A 16,169-nucleotide genomic window follows, 5' to 3' on the forward strand; every position below is an offset into this window, starting at 1 on the left:
TCCAAAAGCCCTCACTGGAAAGAACTTTCTCTCTTGACCCCCCTATTCCATCTAGTTCCAAACGCTCCCAGAGCCTCCCACCTCCGTCGGCTTCCCCTCTCCCGCCTAGAATCCAGGTTCCCAAACCACTTAAGAGGAAATTCACACCCCTCGCCCCCTTCCCGGGCGTCCGGAGGAGACGCAGGGGTGGGGGTGCGGGGGGAGCAGGGTTTTCTGGGGTCTCCTGAGTCTTTCTCGCGCACCCTCAGGAGGTGTTGCAGGGGGAGAGGAGCGCGGGTGGGTGGGACCGGGCCGGGTGGGGGAGGGGTGAGGGCGAGGAGGAGGAGGAGGCGGCGGCGGCGGAGGAGTGGTGTGTGTGCGAGCGTGTGTGGCTGGGGGAAGCCATTGCCTGTTTAATAGTTGCTGTTGCTGCACTTCCGCTTCTCTCCCAGCGAGAGAGAGACACGAGTGGCCAGGCCCAGCCGCAGCCGCAGCAGCAGCCGCCGCGGCGGCACGGAGGAGCCAGACACAAAGAGAGGTACGGGGATCCCCCCAGCGGCCCGCCGCCCCCCGGCCGCGCCGCCGGCCTCGGGGACACCCCTCGCCGCCGTCCCCGACCCGCACCGCCCCGGCCGCCGGGGCGCCGGACACGGGGCCGGGGGAGGGGTGGTGGCGGAGAGGGGCTGGGGAGCCCCAGGGGTCCCGGGCCCGCCCGCGGGGGATGGGCAGGGACCCCGGGCCGCGTGGGTTGCGGGGCCGCCCGCGTCGGGGCTGGGGGTCATTGTGGCTCGAACTGTCAGCGCTGCCCCAGGAGCCCCCCCACTGGCCGCCGAGGGGGCCGGGAGCGGGGGTGGGGGGGAGTTGGGGGAGCCCTGTTTTCCCCAGGGGCGCGGGCTCCTGGGGATTTACCCCTCCGGGGCGGAAGGGCTCATTGTTATTTCTTCGCTGCGGAGGCCGAGCCCCCCCCACCCCACGCCGCAGCCCCTATCCCCCTCCACGAGTGGCGAACGGGCGTGTGCTCCGGACCCCCGCCCGGCTGCGCAGCCCTGAGCCGGGCGGCCCAGAGGCAGGCCGCCCGGGAGGGGCGTCGGGGCGCGGCGCGGGGGGGGGGGGGCTCGGGCCTCGTCGCCCCTGCCCCCCGCCGGCCTCTCCCTTCCCCCACCCGGGCACCCGTTCCCCGCCTCCGTCCCCCTGTTTCGGCTTCCTCTCTTACTCCTTCCCGCCCCTCCTCTCTTCCCGACCTCGCCAAACTCCGTTCGTGGCCCCACAGTCTCACCCGGGCCACCGGTCCCCCACGACCCCCGGAAAGCGTACAAAAACAGCCCCGAGGCCGGCCGGCCGCCGGGACCTTCCCTCCCTGCCCCGCTGCGGCGCCCCGCGCCCCCACCCTGCCCTTCTTCGCCTCCTGGTTACTCCCTCCCTGCCCTGCGGAGAGCCCCGGGGGGTGAGGGAGGGGCTGCTCTCCGAGCTCCAGACCGTTTTCCCACCGCGTTCCCTACTTGGGGCCAAAAATAAACAAACAAGCCGCGTCCGATTTGCAAAAGCCTTAATGGGCCTGCAGACTTTGAAAAGCGAGTGGAGGGCGGTGGGCGGCCGCGTGCGCCCCTGGTCAATGCCCTCCTGACAGCACCCGAGTTCCTTATTTACACTGGCTGCATGGTTTGTGTGTTTCTGTTTTGTTTCCCTCCCCCTGCAGGGGCTGTTTGCGGGGTGGGGTGGGGGGTTCGATATGTCGGATGACGATTCGAGGGCCAGCACCAGCTCCTCCTCATCTTCATCTTCCAACCAGCAAACCGAGAAAGAAACAAACACCCCCAAGAAGAAGGAGAGTAAAGTCAGCATGAGCAAAAACTCCAAACTCCTCTCCACCAGCGCCAAGAGGTACCGTACTCTTTTTTCCACAGGCTTCCTATTTTCCGAACTGCCTCTTGCTGCATTTGGTCTGCCTCCCAACGAGGATAGCTTAAACGCTCCTCACGGTTTGTGTGTTCTTAAAAATGAAAGAAGGGCCTTGGAAACCCTAATTATTTTCTCTATTGCTGCTTCTGTTTTTTAAAATCATTGCCCACATGCAGCTGTTGCGGCTTGGCTCTCGCTTTTCTCGCCGAAGTTTGTAACAATCCTCATCTACTTTTATTAGCGAGCCCCAAATCTGATTTCAGATTCCTTGTCCCACTTAATGGTTAATCTGTGACCTTCCCCAAGGCCATCATCCTGTTTCTTAATTACTAATAACCTGCTCAGACAACTGCATCGAAATGGATTCTATGACCATTTTACCTTCTTTTCACCTGTTGCATGGATGATCTTTTTGGAATAGAGCTTTCTCCACAAATTGTAAAAGGAATAAGAAACTCATATGAGCAGGTACAAAATTTCGTAGGTGAAGACAGATATTCTCTGATGGAATTTAAAGAGATTTTTCTGAGAGTTGAGACGAATGAATCAGTAAGTGATGTAAAATGGTTATTGTAGGTTATTTTTGTGATTCTCTTTGAGAACTTCAGTTTACCAAATTTCAGGGAGACTTTTTTTTCATGCTATTTGCTGTCCTCATGCTGTAAAAATGCTACTTTGCCTTATTTTTTTCCAATTTAAGCTGTGTCTCTTTTTCTTTATTCTTTTCCTCTTACAGCTCTTGGAGGTAGCTACTTTTTACACCTGCCATTCTTCAGTAATATCCTCTGATCCCCATGACACTTAAAATAATCTTTAGTAGATTCCTAGGAACTCCGAGACACCTTTTTAGAAATCCTTCTGCTCTCAGAGTTAGACAGTTAAAAAGGTGGCAAAACGGGAACATAGTAGGGAGTCCGAATGGTGGGTTAGGTAGAGAAACCCTTAAAAATTTTTAATGTAAAGTGGAACATGAGACTTTAGATCTGTCCACTGAGTAGTGAGCCAGGAAGTCAGGGTTTGAGGGTTTGTTCTGTCATTCTGCCTGACTTGTAATTTGAAAATTTGGCAGTGTTTTGGTGACCTAACCATGGGCTGATGGAGTGACTTTTAAAAAATAGTGTGGAGGTCTTAGGTGCCTCTGCAAGATTGTTCTCATTTTTATAGGTTTGGTTTGATCGTAAATCTTCCCAGGAGGCCTAACTGACCCTCACTGATTAGCCCTGTTTGGTTCTCCTGGAACCTGGCATCCACCCTGCCCACTTGGGATGGGCCTTTTCGCAGCACTGCCCTCCACCTCAAGCCTCTAGGCTCCCTGATCCTCATTTAGCTTTTGGCCTCATGTGCTCACGCCAGGATACTTGCTTTGGGCAATTTGCATCTTTATATTTTGCTAGATATCCCTGGTGTACATGAATATATATTTGGGGGTAAAGACACAGGTATCAAATAGAAAATATTCTGCTTTTGTTATGAGTGAATTGTTTTTTTCACTAGACATACTTTGTCCATTTATTTTAAACAAGTTAAAAATTTGTTTGAAAGTGCTGGGAAAGAGATGGTAGATTTTAAAAAATGAAAGGTGGGAGGCTACAAATAGTAATTTTACATGTAAATGAACATCAAGGCTTTCGTTTTGTTTTGTTTTTGCAGCGAATTTAGCTCCCTGATACCTTGCTGAAGAGTAGTAGCCATCAGTGTTAAAGCAGACCTAAGGTTGATAGCAAAAGGTAAAAAAAACCTGAGAGGGACAGTGTATCCAGGAAAGAGAAAGGGGAAAATTGATGTTAGTGGGATCCTATAGAACCTGTTCCGTGAAATATATTGATTTGGAAGGTAGGTGTTGCCCATAAAATTGGAAGGGGCACATTTACCAGGAGAAGGAGTGAAAAAGAAGCCTGAATTGGCAGACTCACAGCCTAACTGCATGCTGGAAAGTGGTTTCTAAACCGTGGGTAGGGGAAAGCCCCCATTGAAAGTGGCCTGAACAAGAATGACTGACTCTCTGGATGTAGGTATGAGTTCCTCCTGCAGATCTCTTGCCAGGTTTTGGAAATGCACATGCTGACTGTCAAGATGAAGTTGATAAAGCTTTTTGGTATGAACACTTCTTAGGTATTAACTGCCTCTTTAGTGGATATTTTATAGTGGGAGTTGGGTGGGCAAGGAGGTCTGAAGTCAGTATGTATTTTTATATGCATTGTGCTCCGGTGAGGAAGTTTTTGCCTGTGTGTGTAGGTCTTAAAATAGTTATTCGAAAAGACGCAGGTAAAGAATCCGGAAACCAATGTTCCAAACTTTTAGTGTAATGTAGTCATGAGTCAAACAGCAGGAGTATGAATGTCTCAGAAATGAAACGATTTTTGGTAGCAGTAAATAAATACGTGTCAATTGAGACTGTGAACAAACCCCTTTCTAAAGTTGACAGATTTGTAGGGACAGGAAATGTCCTCCAGTAGGAAGGTTTGTAGAACCTCCCCCAGCCGTCGCCCTGAAAACCTATTCCTCACCGCATATAGTTAGCCTGTCCTACGCAGAAAACCTTTGGAAAGGGAAACGCATCCTTTATTAGATTGCTGTGTGTGTGTGTTTAAAATTTTTTAACTACGGTGCTGCCTTGGTGAGATTTTTAAGTTGTAACAGCCCCATTGGGCTTTATATCATGGGAGGAGGAAAGGTTATAAAATTAGGCACCGTTTAGAAGGTGGAAGAAACTTAGAGGCCCCAAACTTTGTCGTATTAATTGATGCTCTAAGTGCCTAGGTGAGCGAAAGACAAAGGCCAGGGCTTGGTGTGAACTGCCTGGTGGCTTCGGCCTAGGAGTGGGGGATGGGGCCCTTTGTGAAGTCCAGGGTTGGTGCGGAGGGAGAACACTGCAGGTCCCGGGTCTGTGCCCAGTGTGTGCTGAAGAGCGGACCACGAAGGAAGGGGCAGACCCTGGGAAGTTAAAGGTCGCCCTGGAAAAAGCAGGTCCGGGGAGGTGGGCCTAGAGTCCCGGCGAGCGTGCGAGGCGGAGGCAGGGTCCGGTGCACCTGTGCGGTCGCCGGCCGGCCACTGGGGTCCGCAGTGCCCGAGGGGCGGGCGGGGGCGTTCGCGCTCCGCGTTCGCGCGTGGCTTTGGGCCGAAGTTCTGGGCGCCGGGAGTGGCGAGCTGGGGCGGCGCGGAGCAGCCCCCGTGCGGGCACCCTGTTCTCCCCCCCCCCCCCCCCCGCAAGTTCACCGGCGCGACGGGAGCCGTCAGGGGCGCGCACGGGGTGGGGGCGGGGTGGCCCGGCGGCGGCGGCCCACCGCGAGGAAGCGACCCGCGGCCTGGACCGCACGGGCACCCCGCGACGGCTGGCAGGTCACTCGGGCCCGAGGGGCCTCGTGGGGAGCGGCCATGTTGGCTTCGTCACCGAGGACTCCGGGCGGGTCGGGTGTCGGGGGAGGCCTCGGACTTTCGGCCTGTGGGGGGCGCCCTGCCGGGGTGGGCATGGGGGCATCTGGGGGTGAAAGGGCCCCGAGGGGCAGGGGAGGCCGGAGACTGGCGTCCTTCCCACCAGCTGATGGCTGTGATCTCTCCGTCCTGAGAGGACCTGGAGGGGAGGGACCGAGGAAACCGGTCCGCAAGTGAGAAACTTTAAAATTAGGTCCTAAATGGAAAACACCGAGGAATACAACTGCCCTGGTGTGCGAGGCAAGGTTGGAAGCCAAACTTTGTAGATGAGAATAGGAGATCCCAGGCCGCCTCACTACCTTTGTGAAAAGTTTTTTCCTAAACTAGGGACCTGAAGCTCTTGATGTGTAATTTCCTCTTTGCCAGTAGAATCCCGTGATCGCGCTTAGGTTTATCTGCAGACCTGCCCGTTGCAGGGTGTGAGGTTTCCACGCCGTAATGTTTCTTGTATTTGTCTCTCTTTCCCCCACTCCAGAATTCAAAAGGAACTGGCGGACATCACTTTAGACCCTCCACCCAACTGCAGGTGAGTTGCCTTTCAGATTTTTTTTCATTTTTAAAATTCTTCTGACCTTTATCTTGGGTTTTTCTTTTTATTATATACTTTTTGATTTTATTCTTTGCTTGCTACGGCGCTAACATCCCGTAACAGCTGAAATTCATTAACCTGAGTGTAATGTTTTGATGGGCCTCTGACAAGACAAGTTCAGTACTGTTGAGGAGAAGTAATGGATTTATTTGGAGTGCATTTTTACGTGTATGAAACAAAACTAAAGTAAATTTAAAGGTGTATCCGTGCCTAATTATGGCACGGATAATAGGCCGTTAAGGATGATGTAAAACCTTTAATATGCAAAGGACATTTTGGTTTGGAAAACTGCTTTGCTATAGTAATCTCTTATTCAGTCTCTGCTAAGTCAAGAGAGCATAAACACTGGATCTTCAGCCTTGCTCCATAACATATGGATTTGTTATTGGACTTTTGGTAGAGCAATTCAGGAGACAATTTCTGGGTTTGATAAAGCGTTTCTTTAAAATTGTAGATTTAAACTCTTTCATGGGGGTGTTTTTTTCACTTGCTTTATTCAGACTGTATACATATGTGTATTTCAGTTTCAAAACAAATTGAAACCAGCTTTCTAAGGGTTTGTTGATTACAATTTTATTTAGAGTAGCCATTTTGCTACTGTTGAGTCAAGGTGGAAGACCTGATGACTTTACTAGATCAACAGTGAAGTGAGGGGTAACTTACAACTGTGTATTAGAATAGAGTCATTTATTTAAGGGAGGTCCTGTAACTCCCGCACTTTAAAAGTTAAGTATAACATTTAACCTAGTTCTCAGGATCAGCCTTGGAAAGGGATGTGAGATTTCAGAAATATTTTAAACTTATTGGTAGGAGTAGAAGTTATGTCAACAAAGTATTCAGTGGCCATAACACAGAGTTTTTAAGATGGTTGTGTGGGAATATTCAGGTTGAAAAGCTAAATGAAATATTTTGTTTATTAACAGTGGACTTTGTAAACTATGATTAGTGGACACAACTCTTGCGTTTTGGTTACATTCATTCTTAATGCTGATTAGGTGTGGGGTGCGCTTCGGTGGAAGTTTGTCCTGTTTTGTAAGAAAAGTCATTTTGAGTTTGAAATATTCTAAAATTATAGTTTATCATTGAAGCACTTAATTATTCTAGAGGATTTCTTTCATGGCTAATAAAAATCTCTTCAGATGGTTGAGAAGTGGAGAAATAAGAAGACTTAAGCCTATGATGTTTAACTCGTTATTTTAATGATGGTGGTTCAGATGGAATCCTGTAGCTTGCTTTGGTTGTTTGTGTGGAATCCATGTCCATTCCTCAAGGTCAATCTGTGCTGTCTAGCTGTGGCTCCTGTTTGGTATTGTGTCTCTCCTATGTGTGTGTTATTAATAACATTGATTAAAACATATAATGGCTTTCTTACGAATAAGCACGATCAAATCTAAAATTGTAAGCCATTTGAAGATTTTCATAGGATTGATCATTTTAAAAAACAGCATAAGTACACTTCAGTTTCACATCATTTGAACTGAGTTTCTGTGTGAGACATTTACGCTGCTGAGGCATGTGGAACTTTTTTGATTTTGGAAAACCCTCCTAATTACCCCTTTAAAGTGAAACCTTTGGCCATTACGACGCTCCAAACTGGGTGGCCATTGGGTGGTTGGTGTTGGGGAGACAAAGCCCAAAATACTAAATTTTGAGAAAAATCTCTGATTTTGGAGAAAATAGGAGGCATCTTCATTTTGCAAGAGAATGTGTATGACATCTTTTAATAATAAAGATGACTTTATTTGAGTAATGTGAATTAAAATTTTTACTTTTGGTTGGCTTACTAGTGGTGCTGTTTTAATATTACATAGTTTCAATATTCAGCTCTCTTAAATGAGTTTGGTTTTATGTTTTGTGCTGTTATCTTATGGGATTTATTTAATATTTTAATGTACTTTATTGGAGATAAAGATGGATAATTTAGTTTGAGGATACTTTTTTTTTTTTCTTTTTGAGGTGGAGTCTCGCTCTGTAACCCAGGCTGGAAAGCAGTGGCACAATCTTGGCTCACTGCAACCTCCATCTCCTGGGGCCCAGTTCTAGCTGTTCTCCTGCCTCAGCCTCCCAAGTAGCTGGGATTACAGGCGTAGCACCATGCCCAGCTAATTTTTGAATTTTTAGTAGAGAGGGAGTTTCACTGTGTCGGCCAGGCTGATCTTGAATCTTGAACCTGATCTCATGATCCACCTGCCTTGGCCTCCCAAAATGCTGGAACTATAGGTGTGAGCCACCGAACCTGGCCTTGGGGATACTTTTTGAAGTCAGCATCCAAGGAAAATCTATGAATTAAATGATATATTAAGTGCATACATGTTTAAAATTGCCCTCAGCATGAGAGGATGAGATTTGAATGAGTTAAATAATTGGTTTTCAATTAGTGTATCTTGTATTTTTACTCTTTGCTGTACTTCCTTTCTTCAGTCAGTATTCAATGTTTAGTTTTAAACATGTTATTAAAATACGGCACTTGGCACATAGTAACTTCTCAATAAACAGTTGATTATTGCAAATCAATGGAATTGCTTCTCTTAAAGGAAGGTACACTGCTTGTGCTCACTGATTCTCACACTTGGCAAAAATATTTGAAGTTATTGTATGTCAAAACCTATGTGAAATGCAGTTGCTCAGTATGTTATGTATAAAAACAGAAAATGAAATTCTTAATGTTGTATATTGTGCTGAGTAGATATTTTTTGGAACACAGTGCAGATTATGTTCACTGACCTGGTCCAAAGTAATTTTGAGTATTTTCAAACTGCTTTATGTTCACATAGAAAGGAAATTCTTAATTTTCGTATCTCTGAACTGTTTTTTTTTGTTGTTATTGTTTGGTTTTTTTGTGTGTGTGTGTGTGTGTGTGTGTGTGTGTGTGTGTGTGTAGGTACACACACAGGTTTCCCATCTCACTCTTCATTTTGGTTAGGCTTTTATTCCCCTATCATTTGGCTCTGTTCTTTTAGGGGGAAAAAATGTGTTAACTTTGTAATGATTCCTTAAAGTGTGCCAGATCTTGGATTGTAAAATTATGCCTTTTAGATAGCTGATGAACTCTGGACCACTAGAGTCAGTTTTGCAGCTGTTATTTATAGCCCAAGGCTCAAGCTTAGCTAAATTGACTAGTTATAACTAGCCTGTAGATATGAATGTCTGTAGACAGTATGTATGAACATACTAAATGGCATATTTTGCCTAAGTCCTTTAAACTTCAGATTTTATTTAATGGATACATTTGTATTATGAGTAAATGTTTCACATAATGACTTGAAACCTAAAAATTCAGATGGGGGTGCTATTTTAGACTAAAACGTATGTAAAGTGATTAAACACTTCAAGCATGGTGGAGAAAAATAATTCCTTCCTTCCTTCCTTCCTTCCTTCCTTCCTTCCTTCCTTCCTTCCTTCTGTCTGTCCGTCCTTCCGTCCGTCTTTCCTTCTGACAGGGTCTCACTTTGTCACCCAGGTTGGAGTGCAGTCGTGCTCACTGCAGCCTTGACCTCCTAGACTCAAGCTGTCCTGCCTCAGCCCCCAAGTAGCAGGGACTACAGGCGCTTACCACTACACCTGATTAATTTTTTGTAGAGACTGGGTTTCTCCATGTTGGCCAGGCTGATCTTGAACTCCTGGTCTCAAGCAGTCCACCCACTTTGGCCTCCCAAAGTGCTAGGATTACAGGTGTGAGCTAGGGTGCCTGGCCCTGATATTAGGTTTTTTTGTTTTTTTTGTATGTGACAGAATTTCCATTTAGCCTTCTTTTGATAGCTTTTTTTTTTTCTAACACTGCCTATATTTTAAATAGTTTTAAGCCATTCTGTCATTATACAAGAATGCATGTTTTTGAAAAATTCAAATACAAAAGTTTGTGGAGTAAAAAGGAAAAGATAGTCCTCATGACCTCTTCTGATCCTGCTTCTTGCACAGAGATGCCCCAAGTTAGCGCTTTGTATACTTCCAGGTGGTTTCTGTGAATTTACATGGTTGTATTTTTCTGGCATTACAATACCTCCTCAAATCGGTGGTAATGGTAATGAGATGTCAGTTCAGAAGTCCCAGGCTGCTCATCATGCTTCAGAATGAAGAGAGATCCTTTTTTTGCAACAGTGGAGTGCTACCTACCTCGTCCAGGTTCAGCATGTTTTAAATGGTTGTTTGGGTGTAAGAAATAGGTTCGGCAGAAGTCATCCTTTACAAAACTCTGTATCTATGTGCTGAAAAGATTTCTTCCTTTTAATCTCTTTCCTTCATCTGATGTTACTAAACTAAATGCATTAAGGATAGAAGTGTGACTTAAACATCTGAATGATATTTAGTTTTATCACCGTTGCAGTGTGTATACCTTTACACATGTAAAGGCAGTGTTGAAAAATTGTGACAACCAAGAGAATGAGGTTTCAGCACAGTCCATACTAGGGTCAGGCTGTTGGGAATTAGATCATCACCTGGGACCTTTCCTATTAGAGAGGAAAGAAACCTATCTGGAAATGAATTGCCTTTCAGATGAGTAGGGACTCTTGTGGCGATTGTGTTTACCAAAAGACTGTATCTGGATTGTAAAACTGTACTATTATTATTCCTCCAGAAGCTAAACAGAATTACTGTAGGACCCAATAATTTTACTCCTAGCTATGAACACTGAATAATTAAAAACAGAGGCCCAAACAGGTACTTGTGTGTCAGTATTCATAGTAGGTGAAAAGTGGAAAAAACTGAAGTGTCTGTCAGCAGATGAGTGGATGAACAAAATTTGGTCAATACATAAGATGGAATATTCAGCTATAAAGGAATGAAGTTCTGATGCGTGGTTACAACATGGATGAATCTTAAAAATGTTATACTAAGTGAAATAAACTAGACCCCAAAAGAACAAATAGTGTCTGATTTCACTTATATGGAATGCCTAGAATAGGCAAACTCCTAAGACAGACACAGACAATAGACCCAGCACGATGGCTCATGCCTGTAATCCCAGCACTTTGGGTGGCCAAGACGGGCGGACCACGAGGTTGAGAGATCGAGACCATCTTGCCGACATGGTGAAACTCTGTTTCTACTAAAAATACAAAAATTAGCTGGGCGTGGGGGTGCACACCTGTAGTGCCAGCTACTTGGGAGGCGAAGGCAAGAGAATCGCTTGAACCCGGGAGGCGGAGGTTGCAGGGAGCCGAAATCACACCACTATACTCCAGCTGGGCGACACAGCGAGATTGCATCTAAGAAAAAAAAAAAAAGGACAGATTAGAGGTTTTCAGGGACTGAGGGGAGGGGAGAATGGGGAGTTACTTCTTAATGAATACAGAGTTAATATTTGAGGCCGAAAAAATTGTGGAAATAATAGTGTTGGTTGCACAATATTGTGAGCGTAATTATGGCCACTGAATTATACAGTTAAAATGGCAAATTTCATATTATAGATGTTTTATCACAGAAACAGCTATACCACTCTTAAAATATTAATCAGTACTTTGAGAAAGATGCTTATAGCTTAGAAGGCAACACTCACAGTTTTTAGGGATTCTTATTACGAACACTGATACTAAATTCCTATCACAAATTTTGAGGGCCTGTTATAAATGAAAAGGTACTACCTTCATGGAGTTCATAATCTAGTAAGGGTGGTAAGACGTGCACACAGATTTTGAATGGTACTAAGAAATATAAATATTAGGTTCTCAGAAAAAAACCATATAAATATTATTTGGAAAATAATAAAATGCAGATCATGTTATAAAGTTTCAGAGGAGTGAGAGATTGATTTGAGTTTGGAGGATTGTAAGCACTTAGTAATCTGGGAGAGTTTCATGGAGGTGAGAAGTGGGGTGGGGAAGAATAAGGGATACCCCCGATGTTGGAAACAGTGTAAGCCAGGACAGCAGAGGGAAGACAGAAAAAGGGCACTATTGGGCAGAAGTGAGCAAAAGCTGTGACTAGAGGGTGAGAAACATTAGTGGGAGAAGAAATAGTAAGAGATAAAGCTTGTGTTCTTCAGTGTCACGCTAAGGCTTTACATTTTATTTTGTAGATGCTGGAGAATCATTGAAACCCTTTTTTGATTAGGCACTGGCAGTCAAATAGAGCTGGCTCTCTGGATAGAGACAGAGGAAGGATTGAGTAGAGCTTGGTGGGAACAGGAGCCTTGGAGACTGCTGCAGTAGTCCAGGTGGACAGTTACGAGGGCTGGGGTGTAAGCGGTGATCATCAAAGGGGAGAGGAAAGAGAGAAGACGGTAGAATCCATGGGACTATGGAGGAGGACTTGATAAGGAGTCAGGTTCTTCAGGGTGTTGGGGAAGTTGGTGGTGCATCAGCAGAAATAAATAAGGCAGGATGGTGAACGGGCTTGAGGGAGGCAGAGATGGATAGATCCTGTCCCCAGGGCTAAAAAAAAGGTTTTGTTATTTGCCTTGTTCATCACATACAGTGCTTAGCATGTTGCTGCCACTTAGTAGGTCCTCAGCAAATATTTGCAGTTTGATTATATATTTGAGTTTATGATTAAATCAGTCGTTGAACTCCCAGATCTACATGGCCTACTTTTAGATTAGATTAGACAAATTGAATAGATTGTCGACTTCCTAAAGGCAAGGACAGTGATTTCTGTCTTTGATTCTGACCCTACATGTTTTTCCCAGCTGCTTTAGTTTGAAGATTTTCACAGCTACATCAGCTGTTGAAAGAATGAGACAGCAAGTGCCCACCCTTCAGCAAAATTTCACAGTGTTTGCTTTGTCTCTGTCTTATCTCTGTATGTTAATTTTGTGGAACCGTTTGCAAGTGAGCTGTAGGCATGATGATGCTTGTGTGTTTAGCTTTGCACTAAACACACGGAATTGAATCTGAGGCGGCCTGGCAGTGGAGCTGGGGCTGGGACTGGTTTTGGTAGTCCACGTTAGATTGGAAAGTGTAGGTGATGGTAGAGCGCACCAGATTGCCGAGATTGGAAGAGGAAAGAATTGTGCTTTGAGGGGTGTCTACAGATAGAGGATGGGAAATGCAGAGGACTTGGAGAAAGGAGGAGAAGGAAATCCACAAGGTTGTGAAAGTCCCTAGAGGGACATCAAGGAAATTTCCTCTCGGGGCGCTGAAGTGTAAGAACTTAGGTGTGTGTTTTGTAGGCTGAGAGGAAGAAGCAGATGTAGAGAGGAAAAGAGTAAAAATGCTGGAGAGGCAAATGTCACATTTTATAACATAGTTGGAGAGAAGGTGATGGCCCTAGAGAACTTAGGCCGCAAGTGGGAGAGTATATGTTTAGAAAGGCTGGTAGCCTGGAACTTTGATACACAATTTTCTAGAGGATTAGAAGCACTTTTTGTGCTTGGGTAGCACTCTAGGTGCTTGTATAGAACTGAAAGGCAGCAGCAGCTCTCTGTTGTTACTTGGCTTCTGTGCTCTCCAGTAGACTTTAAGTTCCTTGAGAGCAGGGATTATTGTGTTTTTGTAACCCTGCAGTGTCCAAGAAAGGGTAGGTAAACAATATGTATTTGTTAAAACACAGAAACCTAATTTGGTCTGATGGTTTAATAGGACATCTTCATTATTCTCTTCAGAAAATCATGGAAATTGCCGGGGAAATTGCTGCCACGTTTCACAGCTGTCACAGCTGTCCATTGCGGACAGTCTTTCTGAGCTGGCACCCAAGCAGTTTTGGCAATTCTGACCTTCCTGCAATCACAGAGAAGCTCTGGATGTCAGTGTGATAAAAAGACGTGATCTCTGCTGCAGGCTCGATTGAGAAAAGGTGTATTAGAGAAAATATAACACCTTTGAATTGCTTGTTTTGATTTTATGTAGGGTTCTCAGAGTCCCTGTAATGTGGCGTGGACTCAGTCTACAGAGGTACAAATGGTAACCTGACTATAAAGTTACCATCTGTCAACAAGTGAGCAAGGGTCTAGGGGTGCTAAATAAACTGGGTTCCTAGAGATGGTCCCCCAAATCCTAAAGCTGTTCCAGATAGTCGGTTATGTTAGAGTTGCTGGCACCCGCCTGAGACATCTGACACATTCCCTGTCACCAGTGAAGTGAAACTGGGTTTCATAATAAGCCCATTCTTATTCAGCCTCTTTTATGCCGCCATGCTCTAAAGTAAAACAAAAGACCTAGTAGCTGGTGTTAGAATATGCTTCTAATCCTCTGGGAAACCTCCTCCTGTATAGGCTAAAAGCTCATCAAAGCCCCTGCTTGAGAACCGTAATCCAGGAACTCTGCTGTATGCTAATGGCTCTTTTCTTGAAACATATACCCAGTGATTATGGATTGCTTTGTGGAGTATGGCACATTACATAGATGATCAACCCTTGGACGGCCAAGTTGATGTCCCACCCCACTCAGGAAATCTTACAAAGCCAAAGGTTTTCGTGCATAGAACATATGAAAGTCATCACTGGGTTTTGCTATAGTGACAGCAAACCATTGGGGCAGTGTATTGTTCAGTAATACTTTTAACAGAGTAGTTTAAAATGGAATTATTTCTGCTTTCCAAAGTACATGCTGACCCAAATATGACAAAGTAAATGCAAACCCCAAGTAAAGAAACTTAGCTAGCTTTACATAGCATTCTAAAGCAGATTTGCAGCAGGTGTCAGTCTGACTTGTTTGTAGTGATCTGAGTCATTACTAAATTTTAAATAGTAATACTCAACGGAGAAGTCTCAATAGGATCTACTAGCATTGAAATGATGATCATTATACGTACTGCTAGGACATTAGGCATTTGTGTTTATTTAAATCGATCGATGGAAAATTGATGTGGATAGACCTCTAGTAAATTCTACAGAAAAAGGCACTGAGGCACAGTTTCAAACAGATGAGAGTAAATAGAGCAGCTTGGGATGATCTTACTTGGAGAAAAATTTTAAAAGCGATGCAGCTCATAAGTCTTCATTATTATCAGGAAGCAGTGTTATACATGTGACAGTGACATGCGTAAATCAGATCATAATTATTTAAAACATTAGAGTGTCTGCTGTGTGCTAGGTATTGTTCTGTAGGTGACTAAAACAGACCGAGCCTCTGGCTTGTGAAACCTGAATTTTAGTAGACAGTACAAACAGCAACTAAGCAAAAGGATTAGTACAAGTTGTAATGACTGGTAGGAAAGAAACTGACAGAGTGCAGTGGAGGAGAATAATTGGGGAGGGGTATGAGGGTTACCCAGAGAAGGCTTACAAAGACATGTAGTCAAAGACCTAAAAGATAGGAAAGGAAATGGCCTTGTGAAAAGTACCAGAAGACATGTGGTGGGACAGAGGGACGGTAAAAACAGGCCCTGATGGGGGAGGAGTCAGGTGATGCTGATTATGTAAACCGTGGTAAGCGAAGAGTGTGGATTTTTCTCAGTAATGCTTCAGAAGGCTTTTCCCACCATCCCGGCTGCATGGAAAAGAGCTGGGAGGGAGACAGTAGTGGAAGGCAGGGAGACCAGGAAGGAGTATATTGCTTGCTCTGTGTCAAGCTAGCTGGTGCAGTTGGCTAGGATTAAGGTGGTGGCGATGGAGATACAGTAGAACACAGGGATGGATTGCATGTGAGAGATGAGGGACAGGAACAAGAATGACTCCAGGTTTCTGCGTTACTTTTTTGCAGTTGGCTAGATGGTGGTGATGTTTTACTGATAGGTAGACTCCCAGGCCTAGAATAGGGCCACAGGGTACATGTGTGGTGGATAGGGGGAGATGAAGGAAATGACTCCTTTTTTGGACTTGTTAGATTTGAAATCTGTTCTCATGAGGCATCCAAATGAAGATGTCAAAAATAAGTTAGACATAGGTAATTGGAGCTGAGGAATATTGTGAGCTTGAGATACATGCACATTTGGGAGACCTTACCAAAAAGAGGCTCTTGAGTGTCTTGGGAATGCCCTTATGTCTCCTGAAAAGGAAAGGCGTCGTGAGAAGAGTGGCCAGGATGGAGACTCAGGCATCTAGCATTTAAAGTGTGCACTAGGAAAAGCCAGCAACGGAGACAGAAGGAACATCCAGAGTGTGGGATGAGAAAGCAGTGAGCGGAAAGTTCGAGGTGATGAAGTCTGAGTGACGCTGTGAGGTGGAAAGGATGACGGCCAGCAGGTAACCATTAGATTTTAGCTCAGGTTTGTTGGTGACCTTCACATGTCTAAGATGGTTTAGAGGAGAGACAATGGAAAAGGAGGAATGATTTTCAAGAAGGAAAATGTGTTTGTAGTACTCTTCCTAGTTAGAATATTTCATTGTATTTGTCTAAAAAAGTGATCTGGTATTATCTAATTTCTACATTTTAGGGTGGAATTTCTTAACGGC

General features: G+C 45.1%; 1 protein-coding gene across 1 annotated transcript in view; it reads left to right on the top strand.

The window, feature by feature from the left end:
• Positions 1–410: 410 nt before the first annotated feature.
• Positions 411–16,169, top strand: part of UBE2E1 (ubiquitin conjugating enzyme E2 E1) — an 85,105-nt gene continuing 69,346 nt past the window's right edge. Inside the window, exons 1-3 of the mRNA XM_035277884.3 lie at positions 411–517; positions 1,676–1,860; positions 5,786–5,836. Coding sequence (XP_035133775.1) covers positions 1,709–1,860; positions 5,786–5,836 — 203 coding nt within the window. The 5' untranslated portion in view covers positions 411–517; positions 1,676–1,708. The remainder of the gene's footprint in view (positions 518–1,675; positions 1,861–5,785; positions 5,837–16,169) is intronic.

This window comes from Callithrix jacchus, chromosome 17, assembly GCF_049354715.1.
Source record: "Callithrix jacchus isolate 240 chromosome 17, calJac240_pri, whole genome shotgun sequence".
Classification (NCBI taxonomy): domain Eukaryota; kingdom Metazoa; phylum Chordata; class Mammalia; order Primates; family Cebidae; genus Callithrix; species Callithrix jacchus.